The following is a 23,486-nucleotide window of genomic DNA, read 5'->3' as shown; positions in this document are numbered from 1 at the left end:
AATTCATAGTTTTATTATTTTTATATATATTTAAAAAAAAACAGATTTTTATAAAAATATAAATGTGTATAACTTGAAATCCTTTGTATTGTTTTATATATTTAAGTGTTTTCAATTTATCTATGTTCAATAAAAGAATGTACATTCTTAAATCTTGTGAACTATGTAGGTAAGTTTAAATTTCTGTTGTGTTAAATTAAATTAATCTATACCTGAGACCCAGATAATCATAATGTTAAATAAACACTCATTTAACTAGGAAACTATATTTAAAATATATCATGGCTTTGTTGTTTTAAGAATTGAAGGGGTTATCGCAAGACAATGATATGCCACATAATTATGAATTTGTTGATATTGAATAAAAACAATTCCCAGGGCATACACTCACGTTTTACTTAAGACACTTTTTTTATTATTTTTTTTAAGACACATGTCTCAATAATTATGATCAATGTGTAGTTCTTAAAAATTGAAATTTTGCTAAAAAAATGGTAATAACAATAATTTGATATGCCATGCCAGTCAAAATTAATATCGGTCAGTCATCCATGCCTTCTGCTCCAAACAGAATAATTAGATATGAGATATATCGAAAATTTTAATGAGGATAGTAATTTTTCTTTTTACAATAGTGAACGAACAAGAACATTAAATTGTTCATATCTCCACACTATGTTTCTGTGGCATATCATTGTCTTGCAATAACCCCTTAAATTTCAAGTTTATAGTATGCTTGGAAAACGTGATATTTTATGTACAAAATCTGTAAATTTTTAGAAAATTTTGACTCAAGAGACACTCTAGTCTTGAGTTAAAGTTTTGTTTTTTAATATCTACATAATTCAAAATAGTTTTACCAATAATTTTATAATAAAAGATATTGTATCAACCGGTTCGCTTAGACAGGGGGGAAATATTGTGCAACAGCTCTGTTGCCACACTTGTATCGCCTGTTTTTCATTAACCTCTATTATCTGGTGGCGCCCAACAATGGAGAAAAAAGAAACACAAACGTTATTTCTACTTTAGTCTATATTGATCCATTCCTTTTGTACGGAATGACATTAGATTAGATGCCTACCAACCGAAATCGAGGAATTACATCCGAGCTTTTGTACTCCATAAAAGAGATTATGTTTTATATATGTGACGAGACCGTGTAAGTGTAATTACCAGATAGCTTTGAAGATATTCTTAATTTATTATTTCTTTTATACTTAAACTTTTAAAGATATCATAAAATATAAGTGAATAACTCAGTGGTTAACTTTCAAAACTGGACATGTCCCACATATGCCGAAAATGGGTTATTATCGAAATATCATTATATAACCTCATACACACCTTGTTGACTTTCAAAAATAGCCACAAAACATCCATTTCATATTGAAAAGAGGTTTCAAAAAGTAGGTTGACATTCAAATAGAGACACGTTTAACGTTGTTGACATTCGAAATGAGACATGTCACTTTCAGCTAATGGCGGGACTGTATTGAGTCACGTGACCAAGTATGTTGTCATACAATCTGACAGTTTGGTTTTTGTCGCGTGCGTGTTTTCGGTTTGTGTTTTTATATTAAAAGTTCATTTATCTCTGAGCAGTGAATAGTCGACATGTCCAGTTTTGAAAAATATTATTCTCTTCTTCTAGTATTCAAAATTAAAATATGAGTTATTAATTCTTATCAAAACTGGATTAACAATAAATATTATTTTATATTTTTAAAATATGTATTTAATTTATTTATCAATTAATATTAAAATTAAAATAGGCTATGAAGCTTTTTTTATTAAACTCCGAAGTCTCGTCTGAGATTTATTTAGCTTGCCGTTTACATAATTATAATATAACAGACACTGTTATTATTACAAAACTTTTACAGTGTAAATTTATTGTACGTATTACATTTCACCGTAGCACAGTTTGCCATGAGCTTTATTTTTGGAAAGAGATGACAAAATTACACGTTATTTGTGGAGCAATAATGTTCCAATTTTATTTGATCCTAACCTAACCTCACCAAAAAAAAATAAACCAGTATATTGGCTGTTTTAAAAATTTGTTTACCGCTGGCTTCATGTAAACCGACAACAATCGCGTTTTATTTAGACATGAATTTTATCTCAGTAATATACAACCAAAGAGATTGAACGGTCTTTAATATACGACCATATATTATTTCAAATACAAAATTTTACGGTGAAGTGAGATAAGGCGAACTGCATACGTATAAATTTCTGGACACGATTATTACAATCAAGCATGCTGCTTTACAATTTAAATTTACAAAAAAAATACACTTGAAGGCCACGATATTCCCATATACTTGGAAACGCCTTGATATTTGGCTGAGCCAATCACGTAGTTTGGCATCATACAGGGTACATTGCCAAACTACGTGATTAATGTCTTCAATCCCACTTCCGCACTGGATCTAGTGTCATTTATTATACCCGCTACATTACATTAGCACAGTAAGCGTGTTTGATCACCCGTTATGGTTGAATAGTAACGTGTTGGTTTATGATGTCATGGGTCCCAGATTCAAATCCTGGGTCTGGCAAATTCACATAATCTTTTTCAATATAATATGGACATAATAGGTTGATCAAGCGGCTAGCATCCATTTTTCGTAATAATAAAAAAAACCTCTAGTTTTGATGCTAAATATACAAATCAGCGCGTCTGTAGATACATAGATATATTATTGTAATAATTATTACATTATATCACGTATATAATATATATATTATATTAGTCTGTTACTGATTTAAACAAAATGCAAACCACATCCTCTGAGAATTCCCGAAAATGTGCTCCGAAAGGGAGGAGATGCTCAGGTTAGTCCAACTAGTTGTAGGGCCCATCGGTCTGGTCACCACATAGGTTAATTTTATTGCTTTAAAAAAATTGCGGCGTCTTACTGCGTTATATATATTATTAAATTGCTTTCTCTTGTTAATTCTTCGTGCCTTTCTCTACGACAACACTTTGTATTAGAGTGAAATCATTATAATCAGTCAAAGCTCACTTGAAAGACTTCGTATCCGGATATTCATACATAAACAGTTCACCAAAGGACGCTTATTCGTGCGCCGCAGTACGTGAAACATGAGTTTGTGTAACATTTAATCAAATGACGAGTTCTTCGTTGAAAATTTTACCGTGGAAAACATTTGTACGTACTACGTATGCTACAACATGTAGAGATATCTTTACTAGGTTAGGTTAGGTTAGGGTGAATCTAATAGGAACAGTACTATTTGCAAACTATCGCCGCATTTTGTAAGATACGTACAAATGTTTTCCACGATGAAATGTTCAACAAAGAACTCATCATTTGATAAAATGGTATACGAACTCATGTTTCACGTACTGCGGCGCACGAATAAATGTCCCAAGATGAATTGCATACGTACAAATTACATGTAACCGAAAGACTTGGGTTTCTGTTCCTGAGACATTCCCAGGCATAAACAACTACTGATAGTTCACATCCAAATCAGACAGGTTGGTTTGGGGAGGTCTGTGATTGTGTTGTTACTGCTATAATGTATTTTATTATAAATTTTATTAAGGAGAATTTAATTAATAATGCCTAACAAGACGTATTCGCCACTGGCATAAGACAAGTAGTGTATAATAATTTACGATACAAAGTATGATCCATCTAAAAGTAAAAAGTATGTATTGTGAAGGAGAATATTATTAAAACTTGTTTACCCTTTGAAAGCACAAATAATAAACACGTTCCACTGAAAAGCAATGACAATCGTAAAAAGATGAAAGTTTATTCTGACTCGGAATAAATACGTTTCGAGAAAACACTATTTCCGAGGAAACTCTTTGACAGCTGTCGCAAATGTCCGACTAGATGCTTAATGAAGAGGCTCTTACACTATATAATAGTTGTTTGTTTTGAGATTTTTCTGTACTGTTTCTAACTTACTTGCGCTTGGCTATTGAATTGCAAATTTCAACGAATATTGTTTTTAAATCTATAAAACGAGACATTTATTGTACGTATCTATAATATTATAGTCATTGCGTAATCTAATAACGTTTATAATATTAACACTATCGACCGAATTGAAATTTGAAATAAAATTCTAATGGATTTAAGTTTTGATGCTATATGATGGTTATGATCATGGCCCCCACAAGGTGGGGCGGCTAACAGGGCTCAGGAGGGGCCCGGCGAGGCAACTCGACCATATAAGTGAGATAAACACACATCACAAATTTGCTTTCATAGTGAAAAAAGTCGATATTTTCCTTCAATATTATTATTATTTAAAATTATGTGGTTATACGGTACAATTTTTAATTGTGTATCGATACTCGATAACTTCATAATACAAATGGATGTATTAAAATATACAAAAAAACACTAAATATATCGCTACACTATTTGGAAAACGCTACTGTATAGCGTCACACTGCCTTTATTCTTAGCGATAGGTAAGGGGGCCCGTCAAAGATCCTAGCCTGGGTGCCCGCTTCAGGATGTGGGGGTCATGGTTATGATTGTTTATAATATGCGAGGCTATAATATGGTGGAATGATATTGAAATAGTAGTAGGTATGTATTGGATGTATGTATGTATACGTGTGTGTACCTAATATGTATATAATATATATTAGGTGGGTTTATTTGTGGATTTTTTATATTAAAAAATCATATTATCAAAACGTAGGTATCATGTAAAAATATTGTTGAATATTAATTGTTCAACTAATAACTTTTAAATACTGATATGATAGATATATCTCATTAGTTAAATTCATTAATTCTCAATACGTTACCATTGTTCCCAGAACGGACGATTTTACACCTCTTGAGTGTAGTATTTTTATTGTTTATAATAATTTTAATGATCTCTTATTAGGTTTTGACGATTTTTATTATACGCTTATCGAGTGATATTATATTATTGATAAGGTATGGGGGTTTTTTTACAAATAATATTTTTTTAATTTGACTTCTATGTGCTCCTCTCCCATGGGTAATCTTATATCTTAAAGTCATGTAAATTCAGTTAAAGCAAGTGCATGGCGATCTCAGTTTTAGGTAACTGATACATTTTTAGTCATAAAAAAATAATGGTGCTTCACATTCAAGCGTAGGGTCCCATGATAGCCTGATTGGAACCGGGTGGGGTTTGGTAGGGTTATTAACATTAAGTAATTTACAATTTTCGGCATATTCGTTAAATTCTTTTACGTAACAATATATGATTTTTATGAAATGGGCAGGACACATAGCTCGAAGACGGGACAATCGTTGGAAAAATATAGTCATCCAGTGGTACCCTAGAGATACAAAACGTCCGCAAGGTAGAACTAGATGCCGCTGGATCAATGAAATTATTATGTTCTGCGGAAGTACATGGCAATGCAACGCACATGACCGAGAGAAGTGGAATCGGCTTGGAGATGCGTTCATCAAGCAATGGATAGATTCAAGTGTATGATGACTAACCTTATGTTTTACTTCACTTGGGGTTTATCTTCCAATGAAAACACAAATATTTTCTAACTGCTAACTTTCTAATATAATATTTTAATCAGGTAATAGGTATATTTTATAATATTGTTATTACATACGTGCAAGGAATAATAATTAATGGATGTTAACCATTTCCAAAATAAACAATGGACAACAAGTAAAAGATAAACTAACCGTTTAATTAATTTTCATTGATATTTTTTGATTAGTAATTTTGAATCCTTATTCCTTTAGCACACACAGTTACTGTTGTTGTTTGTAGTTTATCAGATTGTAAACAAAACATTGTTAAAATTAACTAGTTAGGACCTATATAATTTTATTTAAAAAACAACTATTTAAAATGAATAACTGGTAGAACTGATTAAATATTTGAAGTACGCTGATGACGGAGTCGTTGATTAGTTTAGTAATCCGCCAAAGTTTTTGTATCCTAAACCTTCGTTCTCATTTTCCTTGCCTTAATCATAATATAAGTATTAGATCTCTATATAGACAATTGTTACTATACGAATAAGCATAATATTATAAATCCATATAAATCCAAATGCATATCTGAAGCAGTGTGTATTCATAGGGAACTCACGATTGTACTCGGTAAAAACGAAATGCCGTCTATTCGACGCTTGTATTCTGACGATGCTGCTTTACTGTAGCGAATTAACTGTGTACTGAGTTTCAAGAACAGATGTTCGCAACCGATCCTGGGTGTGCGGTAGTATGAGTTCCTGAGAGTGAAGAAAAGACCTTGAATCTAGCTTAACTACATGTTGCGGATGCCAGAAGAGAACCTCGACCTGGCTTGCTTGCGTGTTTAAAGCCAACGAATTGCGGCATCTAATAATATCTATAGAGTGTATACAGCCAAGCTACGAGATATTGGTATGACCTGGAACGATACAAGAAGACTGCTTAGCGACAAGGATTCTTGAGGGTGCCGCATGGTGTCCATATACTCTAACTAAGGGGTGGATATAGCCGAATACGAAGAAGAATCCAGGACAGGAAGAGATCATTTACGTACCTACATGGGTTTTGATTTTTCATAAATGTTATATGTATTTTTTAATATTATTATTGATAATAATAATAACGATATATACCTATAAATAAAAAAAAACTTATTTTTATTTAACATACATAACTTGAAAACATCTCAGATATATATATATATATATATATATATACCCACCAGAGCTCGATGGGATTTGAATCCGTATAACCACTGGTATCGCGCCAACTGTTGCATTAACCAATTATGCTATGAGCGTCCTGTCTAATTAAGAAAATTTAAAGTAGTAGGTCATACATGAAATGCTTATCAAATCGCGTTATTATTGACTATCGGTTTTTGTGTATTAAATCAAGGAATATCAATTACCTTAATTACACGGAATGTTACATTCTCAAACTCTGGTGAATTATTAGTTGAATATAAGAAATAGTTTATTTGTATTTATGTTAAAATATAGGTTATTTATTTTTTAGTTTTCAATAATATTTAGCAGCTGAAAGAGAATTTAATTGATTTATTAATAAAGCAAATATTTAAATTTATATTTCATAATAATAATTTATAAGTACTTAATGCAAATTTTCTAACTGACTCATTTTTACCAGGCTTATTGTCATCGTTTACAGTGTGGAAAGGACTATTTATCATAGTCCTTATCAACAACTCATTTTACGAGCCTAGTTGTCTCGCGACTCTTCTTATGGGATTATCTTTTCTTTTGTCTTCTAGCCTGTTTCCGGTATGGAGTAAGTAAATTTTTCATACACGTATACAATGTTGTAAGAAAATGACATTTACACTTTTATACAGTTCATATTATTATTTCACAATATACTTGTATAGTATAATCTTATTATTTACCCTGGCGTTTGGCAATTCTTTTAAAATAATGGTTTGTTGAAAGTTATAATGAATAATTAATATAAATATGTAACTAAATCTTAATTTATTAATATTTGAGAAAGTTTATTTATCGTTACCTACAAGAATAAATAAATACAATAATAAAGATGACAGCGTGATGTTATATTCGCCGATACGGATGTACTTATGAGTGGTGTGTCGAGTGACGGACTCGATGAGTGAGTAAAGATTCATGGATTGTATTTCTTATTTATACAAATACAGTACATACATTACAAAAGATGTTTTTGCAATTAACAAATTAATCATAATAGATCCTACTAATCTAGTTATTATTGAATAAATGTTGACAATCATTTTCGTTTTATTAATTTGTTTTGACAACAAAAAATACATATTAAAGTGTGTCACCCATGTAATGCTGAGTGATATGATTGCTTTGATTGATTATTTAATATATCCTCAGATTTTTTTTAACATAGGTGCATCATCACGTTCGATTTTAAGAGGATCGTAAAGGGCCTCCAAAGAAGATTATATTAAAAGAAATGGATGTTAGGCATTTTTTCTACTATTATATCTATAATTTGGGTTAAAATACAGATTCGAACCCGGGATTTACGACATTATAACCCTGCAGTGGCGAAGAGTGGAAATAGGCTGTTAAAATCTTACATAAATAGTGCACAATAAAATTTGTCAGGTTAACGTATTTGTTTTCATTTAACTAAGACTGCAATGTGTTGATAGTCTGTTAGATTTTATAATTCACTTAAACCTTGCCTAATCTAAGCCATAGTGTATAATAGCAAAAATATTCATTGATCTATTAAATATCTAAAATTATACCAGTAAATCACACATGATCTTTGATATTTTATAAACACAACTATTATAGGTTGGTAAAGGCATGACTTAACGAATTAAAAAAAATATCATCACAATCTATAATAATAATAATATGTATTTGTAATTCTACGAAAACATACTCTAAGTATGAGTAAAAAAGTGTGCACTATTTTTGTGGGATCGTCCATAGCATACCTAAACTAATATAATATGGTTAGATAGGATTTAATTGAATTTATTTTAATTGATTTAATATTTAATTTAACTGACAAAGTTTAATGTGCACTATTTATGTCGAATCTTAACAGCCAACCTCCACCCTTTGCTACTGTAATCCAGCATGTTATCACTCAGCCATCGTCGGCTACCTAGCTTCTGACTGGCCACTATTAATTGCTTTGTGATACCATTTTTATTCTGTAGTTCCCATTTTCCAACGTGGGTCCAAAGATTTTTCGGAGTATTTTACGCTCGAAGGCAGTTAATTTGTTGTCCTCGTTTTGAGTTAAGCACCAAGTCTCACAGCCATAAGTGATCACTGGCCTTATAATTGTTTTATATATTAGAAGTTTACTTCTTCGGCCTAGAATTTTCGACCCCACCAGTCGCTTGCAGGCATGCCAGCAATTATTCCCGTAGATAAGGCGGATTTTTATCTCCTATTTTATCGAGTTGGAACAGCAAACAATCATAAGATACTGTAAGTCCCAAAGACTACGATGGACGGGACATGTGGAGAAAATGCATGAAGTTAGAGCACCAAGGATCATGACGAAGTGGCTACCCCAACGGAAGAGACCCAGAGGCCGTCCAAGAAGGAGATGGGCTGACTTTATATAGGAAGACCTGGTAACCGGAGAAGTGTGGTGAAAGACCGGAATGAGTGAAGAGTGGTTGTGGAGGAGGCCAAATCCCACCCCGGGATGTAGCGCCGTAGAAGAAGAAGAAGAAAAAGTGATATCATTTTTGACAAAATGAAAATAAGCGCTCTAACAATATAAAAAAGCTCATTATTTGACACAGCATAAAAATATACTAATATTAAAAAAAAAACAAAATTCTTGGAACGAATGGATTATTCTCCCACATTTATCGCATTATTAGTGAAAGTTTTATCGATTAAGACACCAATCCGAGTATGCATATTAGATTTTTTATAATTTTTGTCGATAATGATAACTATGACGTATTGTAATTTTACTTTGATTCGTAGCTAGCGTACGTTTTACGTAGGTATAATACCTACTTGGACAATGTAATGGATAATGATATTTATGAAACAGCTTAAAAAATATTAAACACACATAATTTTGCAACACTTTGATTTAAAATACAAAAGCCAATGTTGCATTCTTAAATCTTGTAAATTATTCATTGAATAAAAAAGTAATTAATTAAAAATTATTAGCAAGTTCAAGGAAGCTACAACACTAAACTATCTTGTTGTGATCCATGAGGTCGGTTAGTAAAAAATAAAGTAATACTTTGAATTATTCGTTGAATAAAAAGTAATTAGTTCTTCTTCTTATCATGCCATCCCCTAGCGGGGGTCGGCCATCATCAAGGCGATCTTATCTTTGTCGTCTGCTACCCGGAACAGTTCAGTGGAGCTGCACTCGTACCAATCACGGAGGTTCTTAAGCCACAAAATGCGGCGCCGTCCTTTGCTACGCTTCCCATTGATCTTTCCTTGAATGACAAGTTGGGGAATGCTGTATTTTTGTCCTCTCATAATGTGGCTGAGGTACTGTAATTTCCTGGTTTTGATACTACGTAGAACGGTCCTTCCCCATTCGATTGAGAACTTAAACATTTATCACCCGGTCAGTCCAAGAAATTTTGAGGATGCGTCTATACAGCCACATCTCGAAAGCTTCAAGTCACCGTGACATCTCTTGGTTTAGTGGTTAAAATAATTAAAATAAAAATTATTAAAATGTTTATTATTCAGTTTTTATTAAAAAAAATATTTAATTGAAAACACACTATAATACTAAAGTTTGGGTACAAATCTTTATGATATATCACTATGATTTATTTGTTTATTTTAGGTTGAAAAATATATGCCACAGTTCAGTTTTAAATCAAGCAATATTCCTTTGTTGTAGACGCCGCTTGGCGTTCGTTATCAGACCGGAAGTTTATTATTATTATTTCATATCGCCCCGAAAATAACATACTTTGACTTAAGCACTGTGTAAAGAAGAAAATGGGAAAATATTCGACGGCCGACTTTCCGCCGTCCTCTTATCTTTTCCATCCCTTGGGACTTTGTGGATTATACCGCCGTAATAGTGTTATCTTTCTGACAGGAAAAACAGCAAAATAAACTTAATTTGTATTTAAACCGAGTTAATACGACTCATTGAAAGTAATATACAGGCCTACCTTGGTAATTTATGGTTCCCATACAATATATTATAACCGCATAAACCTGTAATGGGTAGAGCTACTACAAACGTTGCCTAAAACGTAAGCATACTGAGAATAAAAAAGACATATCTTTAATGTAATGTTAAATAAAACAGTATATAGTGCGGTTATGTCTATGAAAATATCAACAGAATATGTGAAAATGCATACTTTTAAAAAGCATCAAAAATAATTACAAAGATTGTAGTATTTTGTGAACAAAGTTTGAACACATATGTGTCTTTATTCTATACACACGGATATCGACGGAAGGTTGTCATATTTATGTATTAAGAGCATACTTCAGTGAAACGGCAAATAATTTTCAACTATAGGTGTGACGAAATTTCGGACTCGCTGGCAATCCGAGAGGAAAAACGAGCTGTGAACTCGTTAATTTTTTTCGTGATGGCGAAGGGGGTATTAATTGTTAAATCGTGTAAAGATGACTAAAAAACGTTACCCTTTTACTTAAAAAAGAAAACATGTCAATGAATACAATTATTATTGTTATTAATGGAATAATAAACAGGATATTAAATGGACGCATGTTGGATTTATATGACAAATTATATTTCGTTCGGCACGCGTCATTTGCACAATCCGCGCATCGCCTGGCCACGATCTTTTTAGACCATGTCTCAACTGAGGTATAGCCTTAAAGTATTATAATTATTATTACAATAAGCTAGTTGTCTATACTGTCAAAAATGTCCATCTCTCAAAGTTAACACAGCCAAGTGTTAAAACATGGCACTTTCTGACAGATTAAGGTGTTTAGACGGTTAACTTATTGTAATAATTACCCACTTCAATGCATAAATATGATAAACTACAGTCAATACGTTACATAATCAAATAAAAAATAATTAAACAGATGTATTGATAAAAATTCTAGAGGACTTCACCAAATGAATGACGCTATCGTCCTCTCAATACTTTATAATCAGCCATGCGGACGGCTGAATGATATAGAGATATCTAGAGACAAGTGACAAAATGAACCTTTTGAATTGAGGCATGATGATGAAAAAGTGTTTTGTCGTTAAATTTGATATAAACCGATACTTTTTTAAATAAATAATTTTGGAAAAACCCAAAAATTGCGAGTAGCGCAACGTGGAATGGAAAAGTGTGCAACGCAAAAATATCACAAAAAACTAATGGATTGGGAAGCCGATTAGAGTGTGCGATGTGATAAAGGTCGCTAAGTCAAAATGTCCATCTCGCTCTCAAAGTTAACACAGCCAAGTGTTAAAACATGGCACTTTCTGACAGATTATGGTGTTTAGACGGTTAACTTATTGTAATAATTAACCACTTCAATGCATAAATATGATAAACTACAGTCAATACGTTACATAATCAAATAAAAAATAATTAAACAGATTTATTGATAAAAATTCTAGAGGACTTCACCAAATGAATGACGCTATCGTCCTCTCAATACTTTATAATCAGCCATGCGGACGGCTGAATGATATAGAGATATCTGGAGACAAGTGACAAAATGAACCTTTTGAATTGAGGCATGATGATGAAAAAGTGTTTTGTCGTTAAATTTGATATAAACCGATACTTTTTTAAATAAATAATTTTGGAAAAACCCAAAAATTGCGAGTAGCGCAACGTGGAATGGAAAAGTGTGCAACGCAAAAATATCACAAAAAACTAATGGATTGGGAAGCCGATTAGAGTGTGCGATGTGATAAAGGTCGCTAAGTTGATAAAATGGAAAATAGACTGGATATATTGCTCGGCAAGTGGACAACCGCTAAAAAAATGCCGTTGACACATTCACGTTATACATTGGTACCCAAGGGGCAATAAAACTCATCGAATAAATTGACTTAAATTAAGTTTTGGTAAATATACGTGGAAGCAAAGATTCAGTGATTGAGAAGAGTGAAAATAGATAGAGGAGGCTTTAATCAAGCAGTGGATCAACCCGGCCGATGATGATACATTTTGAAAAATCTATCAAATTATAGTGAAAATCTCAGAAAAACTGTGGATAGATGGTGTCATTCGAACTCACAACATTAAAAATTTTGTAATTTATTAGGTATTATGTATCTAGTAATAATTGAACATTTTTAAATTTTGGATAGGTATATTTAGGTATAATTAAATATTAGAAAAAACAATATATTATTTTACGTATGATTTCAATGCTCTCATAACTTTAAAATAAATACAATCGACTGAAGGTACTTGATGGAATTTGAATTTAATTTCGTACTATTCCGTTTGAGTCCTTTTTTGCGACCCGGGTTTCGCCTTTCGGCATCTTCGGGCACTATGTACACTCACTAACAGGCAAATATTCACTGACAACCAATATAATAAACTTCTATAACAAATCAATGCAATAAAGTAGGTAACAACTTTATCACCTACCTATTAAGTCGAGGATCACAATAAAAAAATTTATAACAAACGAAATAAATAAATCGTCTATTCGATTCTTAACTATCCTAAATCGCAAACCATAAAATGTTCAGGAAAGCAAAATTTTGAAATTACGAACCAATGCTTAATTTAATTTTAGTTCTGTAATATTGAAATATTAAAAAAACTTTTTTTTTGTTTCAAATTACAATTAATTTTGGGGAATTTTTTCGAATTTCAAATGTATGAAAAATTTAATACATTGGCATATAATGTCACTTAGGATAGATAGTTAATAAGTGGCATGAAAATAATTGTATCTTACATTCAATATAATCCTATGCATTTAGGTTTATACAAAAATGTTGGAAACTTCATAGAGAATCGATTGAAGTAAAAAAAACGTATTTCGAAAAAATGGCGTTTAAGATAGTTTAGAAATGAATAGACAAAATTATGAATAGTTGAAGTATTTGTGAAAATCCCTTTAATTAATTAATAAGCATGGGTCATTATAAAAATATATTATACATTAGTCTAATCATGACAGAGCCTATTGAAATAAAATAAATATCGAAGCTTAAACCATGAATCAATTTCTGTTTTCAAATTTAACTTACCGGTTTTACTTTTGTCTGCTCCGCGCATTTTTGCGGAGTATAATACACGTGATATAATATTGTGAAAATGACAAATTTCTAAACTTTTGATCGATCGGTGGAAGTTGTCACATAATAAAGAAAATGAACAGTGCTACATCAAGATATGCTAAAAAGAAAAACTCGTTTCTTAGCCTCGTGATGGATTGCGCAACATAAACAAAGAAAAATCGCTTTTCCTGGAGAACTTTCCGTATAATAATAATAATATATACAATCTTCCGCGAGATACTTAGAATCGAATTATGATAATATAACTATCATATTCATACACTCGTGTAAGTAAATACTGCTTTAATGAAAATGGCGGAATATAATCATCAAAAGGAAACTTATTTATATAACATTAATGTTACTCAGTAAAAACAAAGTAATTATGTATGTAAAGAAACCTTTTTATATAGTATTATTTATTATAAAGAGCCTTTATTATAAATGTGAAAACTTGATAATAAAGAGTCTCAAATACCACTAATTTTCGAACAAACTTTGAATAGGTAAAAATGGTACCTAGTCATTTTTTGTATACTGTGCCTTAACTGTAACACGTCGAATTTATCAACGTAATTTTTTTATTATTATTATACATGTAACCTAATGTTCTACCGCACATAGAGTCAATGCGACATTTTTTGGAGAAAAAAAATATCTGTTTATGGGCTGGTGGTAGAATACCTAACCAGTGTTGGTTTTCACGGGTAATAATTCGATTAGCCGAGTGACGTCACTTCCCGGCATGGTTCAGTCTGCAGAGTTGCAATATTGCCAGCCGTTTTGATTTTTTTTTTTTTGAGTTTTGATTTGAACATATAAGATGTGGATAACATCCTGTAAATTACAATCACAGAAACAAGAAAATATTGAATTCATAATAACTATTTCACGTAGGTACTCTACATTACTTATTTATTTCCTCCATAGTACATACTACGCCTTTTGTCATATCAACCATGCAATATGTAACGTCGCTCTTATAAAATCATTGCAAAGCAAAAAGGGATATCTACAACGACCAAATCCATGGGATAATTGGAAACATGGGAAACAACAAATATCTATGACATTTTGAAAAATGTTAGGAAATGTAATGGTAATAATCCGTCCGCAAATTAACTTTTTTTTTTGAACCGTTTGTTATGTTATTCAAATATTGAGATACTAATTTAAATGATTTTTTATATTAAATGTTGCATCATATAGTCATCATTTTTGACAGTTTACTATTAAAGTAATTTACGTCATCCTACAAAAAGTTGAGTTGAAAACTCTTAGTTTAGTGTTTAGTGATTTGAAAGTAGGTCAGCAGGAGATATTCTGTGACGAAGTCTCAACCAATTGCTGATATGGTAATTAGCGAAAAAGATAAATGACGTAACCCAGTGGTGGTTTTAGGGGATTAGAGGTCTGAGGTACTGGCTGATTTTGGGGTCCCCTACAAAAGGTAATAACATACCTAGTAAAGATATAAATGTATGTTTTTTCTAGAATCACATCTTGTAACTTAAAATAATTATTATTGAAGATGACAGTCATGACTTATAATCATTGTATCAGTGTTTATATTTTATGTTAAAATACGTATCTGTTTAAGTGATTATATGACTGGCTATTTGAAGCCCTCTTTGAAATCTTCTGCCGAATCGATCGCATAAAAAATGCTGACAAAATCGGTAAAGTTCTTATTTTAAAAATTTTCTCCTCCTACAATTTGAAAATTTTCACTTACGTTCTTTTAGCAGTTTGTTATACTTGAATATTTTCAACACGTTTGTGTCACGTGTTTTTTTATTCCTAGAAAATGTTCACACTTCTCTAAAAATGCTTACACATCTTATTCGAAATCACAGCGAGTTAATACGAAAGTGTTCTCTAGCTATATATAAAATAATATAAGCCTGAAGCATCAATATTTACTCGCAAGTTCAAACAAATTACTCTCTTTCTGGAGTCGCATTTCTGGAATCTTCACTTATTTTATGGAATATTTTCACCTCCGATCGCAGAAATAACAATATTATTTGAAGAAAATTTCGACGCCAGAAATGCCGTGATTCTACTTATTGAGAATAAAATCAATTTTGGTTGGGAATATTCTTGATTTTTGTGTTCAACGACTTTTTTACTTACCTACATTATATGTGTTTTCAATTTCATTCCAATTCGATTTATTTATTTTAATACATTATAGACGCAACGAATTAAATTTCAGTACTTTGATAATAATAAATTTAGTTCGCTTAATCAAAAAGGTGTAAGGGATATTTTGTCGAAGATAACTTATTTATTAGGTTACATTATTAAAAAGTTCATCCTTACCATTCCATAAATGCGTCAATAAGGGTTGTTATAAATGAAAAAATTAATAAATTATTAATTACATCCAGCTTAGCAAACTAATTTTACTTTAACATTTTTTATTTATATAAAAGTTTTAAGGTAAATAATATAAATAACTACGAAGAATGTCTCTTCTTGGTCGTACCCTCATGGCTGAGGATCGTGATCAATTTTTAATTTTGCTATCCTTTGAGCGACCAAGACTTTCCATCCTTCTCGATTTTCCGGTTCTCTCAGGGCAGAATGAATGGTACCCCCCCCCCAGTCAGCTTCTTCACTTGATCACTCCAGCGCGCAGACGCTCTTCCTCTGCTTTGCCTTTCTTGGAGGCCATCCAAGACCACCAGTTTATCCAGGTTGTCCAGTCCGCTCTGGATAATATGACCATGAAAAATGTATGAAACAATAATTAATTATGACAAATTACAGTAGGAATAGTGAGGAGTAGGGATTCCAATCCCGGGATCCCGAGCTATTTTCGATGCCTATGAATCCCGGGATTGATAAACATAATACTGGGATTTCGGGATTGATTTTTTTATCAATTTTTATGGAACATAAATAAAAACGAAAATATAACAGAAAAAATACTTTTAATAAAAAATAACTACATTAGAAATAAACTGAGTTTGAATAAAGTTTGATTTATACCCATGTGTAAGTTGCCGATTTATTTTATTTTTTCACCTAAATTATTAAAAATGAGAAATATTGGATTAAAACAATGCTTCGCACTTTTAACAAAGTACTTCCACCGTGATCTCATACGTTTTACGGCAATTTCATATTTGGCTGATTTATGAAGCGGAAAGGCCATAAGTACGCCATGATTATTTGCTTTACTATTTTAATTCTCGCTAATCCATTCGTTAAGACTTTACTATCAGAAACAACAATCTCGTATTAAATTCACATTATTATTTATATATATATTTAATATTATTTACTCCATTATACTTATGTATTTCCAAGATTGAACGTAGATATACAATATTAACAATAAATGTCTTAAATAATATAAATTATACTAGATTTATTTTTGACCGATTTTATCAATGTTATGTGTAAATATAAAAATTGTATATTAACAATGGAAAAAAATGCCAATCCCGGGACCAGTCCCGGGATCGCGGGATTGTCAAATTGTAATCCCGAAATCCCGGAATCAGAATTTTGGCTCGGGATTGGATTCCCTAGTGAGGAATCTACCGTGTATGTATGTATGCATATCTACCTTATTTTTAGAAAATATAAACTTTTACCATCTAAATATACCTTCACGTAAAGGAATATATCAAAAACTAAAGCATTTCTTTAAACACATCTATCACAATTTAACATCATCAATGGCAGTATAGTTATATTAACTTTTGTTAGACAAAATAGATCAATAGTAATTTTTATTTATTTTACACTGCATATTATATTTTTTTTAAAATACATAGCTTAAAATAATTTATACATATTAACTTCTTAGGCTTTACACACTTTTCTGTAGGTATTTAATCTATCAACAGATTTTCAAATTACGTAGTGCGTAGCATTCTTGAATATGGGTTTATTATCTGGAGTTTAATACAAGCTTATTTTTGAGTGCGATCAGACGACATTTTATCTATGTCTTTACTTTAAGATATAATATACTTAACTATTTTCCTTTTAATAATTTGTCGAACGATTATTTTCGTGCTGCCTTTCTACAAGACATGTTCGTTTTTCAATATCTTGACTCTCGTAGGTCATTATTTCTGCTATTGGGAAATTTTTGCCTGGTATCATGAGGGATGGTTTCCAATCCTGGTGTCCTAAGAATTTAATTTAATATTTATCACAATGCACAATATCATGATTCTTATTATGTCATATAACTGATAACTATCAAAAGTAAAATTATGAACATTATATTATTTTCTAACATCAATTTTCATTCCATGTGTATAAAAAGTTGTTGACATATTGTAACGTTATCTAATTCATATATTTTCATATTAATACTATCGACCGATGGTACTTGATGGATTAATATCGCATTAGTTAACTCAATTAATTTCCAATACGTTACCATTGTTCCTAGAATGGACGATTTTACACCTCTTGAGTGTAGTATTTTTATTGTTTATAAGTACCGATGATCTCTTATTAGGTATTGACGATTTATTGTAATATTATGCTCATCGAGTGTATTATTATTAATAATATAGGGGTTTTTTTCTAACAATTCAACTATTCATAATTTGTTTGTTATTTTTTATTGTGACCCTTGACTTGATAGGTTTGAGTTGGATGGTGATGGAGTTTTTACCTACTTCATTGTATTGATTGGTTATATAAGTTAGAGTTAATAGTATTCGTGGTCAGTGATTATTTGCCTTTTGGTGAGTGTCTGAAGATGCCGTAAGGCAAAACGCGGGTCGCCAAAAATGACTCAAATGGAATAGTATAAAGCTTAAATTCATTAGATTTCATATATTTTCCTTTAGCATCGGTATAATGTACCATTATTTGAAAACTAAAGCTATATTTTTATGGAATGTTGAAAATAGTTATATAGAATTTATAATCCTATATTTAACTATGACTAACAAAGTTACATAATGTAAACTTCGATTTTATTAATTTTCGGCTTCTCAATACCCTTTTAGCCACACTTTTCTATACGTAATAATAATAATCTACAAATAAGCAATGGAGTATTATATAGTTTTCAATACATTTATGACAAAGTCCTCTTGTATATCCGTTAAGGTTTTATATTAACACGTAGGAGTTTGTCTCAAATCTGTCGGATTACTAGCACAGCACGTTTTGGAGGTGTCGCGGGGTGAAAATATACCCCGGGGGCCAAAGAATGGGGTTTTATTATTAAAGACGTTTGGGGTATTTTTTGTTTACTTCAAACACATTTTCGTTATAACCTCTTTTCCCTGGCGGAAAATTTGCTTGAGTACTTGATCATTTCACAAGTATCAAAATTCAGTATGAATTTTAAATAATATTGTGTAAAATCATACCAGCAATTTAGTTTTATTATCATCTGCCAAACTTGCTTAAGTTATTGGTATGGTAGTTTTCTACCCATTTAAGCTTTTTTAACTATAGGAATTAAAAATCATAAAAACACTTTTCAAGATAACTATGGTGCCACCGTGATTGCACAAATTGCATTGAATTTTTATAGCTGTACTCGTCGAGTGACATTATTTCATCATCTTAGCGTCCTCCATATTCTTAATGCGTTTTTTATCTGGCCCTTAAGGGTGGACGTGCTAAGCGTGAGTCAAAATAGAGCTTTTATTCTTTTTTCAAATCATGATCCTGGACATTCCTAAAATGTTGTAGATAATCTATTTATATAATTTTGAAGCCTTATTATCCTTTATATTTATTTTAAACATTTAATGACTGCATAAAGTATTTTTATTACATACAATAGTATTCTTTTAAACCTCTCGCTCTAATGTTTTAGAATAAAGTCATATTTCAGTACATAAATGTGAAGTGGTGTTAAAATTTTTTACATTTATTAATTTTTAAATGCATTTATAGAACCATCAGTATAATTTATGTTGACATTATTATAGTGAAATATTTACGATAAAAAATTATATTGATAATCTCTGTGATCCCAAATTTGACAAGAATTAGGCATTTTATTATACAAAAAATGGGGACGATTAACACATTTGAAGATAATTCTAAAGATACTGATAAAAAGGTGTGTCTTTGACTATTTAAATGTGATAAACATCCTACGAATAATGATTGCTTTATAATAATTATTGACCTAAGAATAAGAAAGTGTTTTTTTGAAATACGCCATTTCTTTTGGCATTCCCCAGTGGTTAAGCTACAACATACTGCCGTAGCCATAAATTAACAAACTAAAACTGGAGTAGGGAGTAAGATCATTATAACGCGCGTGTTTGAAGATGTACCGTTTAAAAAAAAGATTTTTTCCCGGTTAGGTACATGTTCAAACACGCGCGTTATCATGATCTTACTCCCTACTGCAGTTTTAGTTTATTCATTAGTTTATTAATTATTAATTATTAATTCATTAGTTTATTTTGAGATCCTTTTGCGCTATGCCCATAATGAAAACCTGCAATGCAATGTTGCGCTAGATATTATAAAGTTTAGAATGTTGTTTACATTAGGTAATAGTTTATATTTTGTATGTATACGTTAGTACTTGTAGTGGTTTTACACTTTTAATTTTAGGCACAAATAAAGATCATTTTTTAAAGTCCCACGATGGCCGCGCGGCTTGTGCATCGGCCTATAGCGTTGTGGGCCCCAGATTCAAATCCTGGGTCTGACAAATACGTATATTATTTTTTAATTTGTGTATGAGTCAGAGTATAGACCTACCAGGGTGTACAAGTGGCTGACATCCATTTCTCATAATAACAAAAATCTGTTATTACAAAAATCTCCACTTTGTGGAAGCCGATATGATTTTATTAGGATCGGAGATGGTCGGATGATTTAAAAAGGGTATTTTACGATTTCTATGATTAAACGTCATCTTATGGCATATTTTCGCATCCATAAAAAAAATGAGAATTATTTATAAAAGCCGTTTTACTAAACGACAATGTACTTTCCTTGTTTCAGGCTGAGCTGGTGTCAGTGGAAGGCAAGGAAATTGAGAGTCACTACATATTGGCGCAGGAACCAATACAAAAATGGAATTCATCTTCGGAATGCTATATCCTCATCGAAGGAATGGATAAACCTTTTCAGGTAACATATACAATATTATCACATTGATTCTGGCTTCATTAATTTTATTATTATATAATACAACCAAGTTTAAAGAACCTATTCCGAGGTCGGCAAATAGAGATATTACCTGAAAGTGTGGTCTACACTCTACTGTAGATATCAGATATTAATGGCGAATAATGTTTGGTGGAGATTTGCGATTTGTAAACAAATAATATAATAACACGATAAAAATATAGATCGTCACTAAGAATAACATGTTTACAAAAGAACCCAATTATCTTGAAATATTATATTAGATCTATATTATTATTGTAACTGTTTATTTCAGGATTATATTATTCTCTACTCTACGCATATTTTACCAAATTTAATAATAAATATACATTGACATTATAATATTTCACCTGTATTTGTAGTAATACTGTCTAAGATCTAATGTGAAGTGTAAATCTGAAAACAAAACGTGCAATATTATAATATCATATTTAAGTTTGTATATTGATTAATTTTATCAATCCAGGTGTTACCTTTTGGCATCTTTATATTGTATGATTGCATACTCATGCCTCATCATTTGCTGCTGAGTAGATAATGATTTTTAATTAGCACCTTTAAAATGCACGTTAATTACATCGATCGGCCGCCTGGTCATTACGCGCCGGGTGCGTCTTCCGCGTCCAAAGTATTAAGTGAAAAACTGTTGAAAATTTAAGTATGTTTTCTACTGTTTTTGTAGCTCATTATTTAAATAGAAATAGCTGGAATAATAATCATGTCAATAATTCTCAGTTATATTTGGTTAGAACTAAATGCTGCTGGTGCTGCTGTACACCAGGGAGTTGGAGCAGTTTACAAAGACTCAGATCAACCAAATATTGATTTATCATTTATATTTAGTATATGGATTTATGCAGAGATAGACCTGACTATACAGTCACTAGTCACGTCCAACTGTCGATAAATTTCTATAGGCGTAGTGTCCTTAGCACACAAAAAACGAATAATAGAACATAACTCAGAGACAGCCACATTAGACTTTTTTTGTCTACACGCTACGGATGCATGAATAAAGTTTCAATCTAGCTTGCCTTTTCTTCAATTAAATGGATTTGAATGTCCTGAAAAACCGTTTTATACTCACATACTATCACAGTGTGTCTATATAATATTATGGTAAAGTTAAAAAATATTGGTATTACCTGTAAAGACACGAGAATATTGGCAAACAACATTTATGGAAACACAGATTCATACGACCCACCGAAAGAGAGAATATGGAATAAATGTGTTTTTTATGATAAAATATTTAAAATTCTTAAAATTTAAAAAATACAAGAATGACAATAATATGCAGACCTTCAAACTTATCTGAAGAATGGAATGGGGGAGCCACTGTCAAAAACTATCCAATCAAGACTCGTAACTGGACAAAATCTGACATTCCAATAAAATTTTCAAAATGGCGTCCTATGGTAGTTCGTAGTTCCATTTTTGGTCATTGTACAGATACGTTTGTAGGTATGTACTTGGCTAATGCTGGATATTGGTTACGATATAAGTGACATCAATTGGCGAAAATAATAAATGAAAGCTCGAGCGGTAATGCAGTTTACTGCATTGTCATTTGTTTAAAAAACAAATGAGTCATGCTTTCACTTTTTACTATTTTCTTTTGTTTTGTTTTGAAACAAGTGAGTCACTTTTTCACTTGTTCTTTTTTTGATTTCATTAAATATGAATAATTAAAAATATTTCTGTGTTTTCATTATTTGCGAATATTTTTCCAGACAATAAATGTTTAAATAAATTAGTAGTAACTAAAGAACTCTACAAGATTATGTACGTGATGTAATTTACCTTAAAGGCAGACGTGCTCAGCGTGGGTCAAAATTGAGCTTTTTTTCTATTTTCAAAGCATGATCCTGGACATACCTTAAACGTTGTACATAATCTATTTATATAATTATGAAGACTTATCATCCTTTATATATATTTTAAACATTTGATGACTGCATAAAGTATTTTTATTACATAAAATAGTATTCTTTTAAACCTCTCGCTCTAATTTTTTAGAATATAGTCATATTTTAGTTCATAAATGTGCAGTGGTGTTAAGATTTTTTACATTTATTAATTTTTAAACGCATTTATAAAACCATCAGTATAATTTATATCGATATTATTATAGTGAAATATTTATGATAAAAAATTATATTGATAATTTCTGTGATCCCAAATTTGACAAGAATTAAGCATTTTATTATTCAAAAAATGGGCAAGATTAACCCATTTGAAGATAATTCTAAAGATACTAATTATAAGTTATATTTGTGACCATTCAAGTGTGATAAACATCCTACGAATAATGATTGCTTTATAATAATTATTGACCTAAGAATAAGGTAGTGTTTTTTGAAATACACCATTTCTTTTGGCATTCCCCACACATAATTTATTTTTTCACACGAAAAAAATTGCACTCAATTGGATTCGAACACCACAGCCAAACGAACTGCTTTTATGCAGTATATATTATCGTTTTAAATTGTTCCGTTTATTAGGCAGAGAATTTATTATTATATGTACGAAAAATTGTTCCATTGCCTAGGAAACGAATTTATTATTGTTGGCCAAAATAAAATAAAAACAACGATAAATAATTATTGGTGAAAAATATTCTTTCGCGTTGTGAATTGTACCTACTCCTTTTTATAT

General features: G+C 31.1%; 1 protein-coding gene across 1 annotated transcript in view; it reads left to right on the top strand.

Annotated features, from left to right (window-relative positions):
* LOC147073442 (C3 and PZP-like alpha-2-macroglobulin domain-containing protein 8) overlaps positions 1-23,486 on the top strand; it is a 652,526-nt gene that overhangs the window by 380,659 nt on the left and 248,381 nt on the right. The window contains exon 9 of the mRNA XM_085945649.1: positions 20,658-20,786. Coding sequence (XP_085801775.1) covers positions 20,658-20,786 — 129 coding nt within the window. The remainder of the gene's footprint in view (positions 1-20,657; positions 20,787-23,486) is intronic.

Source organism: Rhyacophila brunnea, unplaced genomic scaffold (genome assembly GCF_057557595.1).
Source record: "Rhyacophila brunnea isolate RB1 unplaced genomic scaffold, BYU_Rbru_1.0 scaffold_18, whole genome shotgun sequence".
Lineage (NCBI taxonomy): Eukaryota > Metazoa > Arthropoda > Insecta > Trichoptera > Rhyacophilidae > Rhyacophila > Rhyacophila brunnea.
This window is presented reverse-complemented; position numbering and strand designations above follow the sequence as displayed.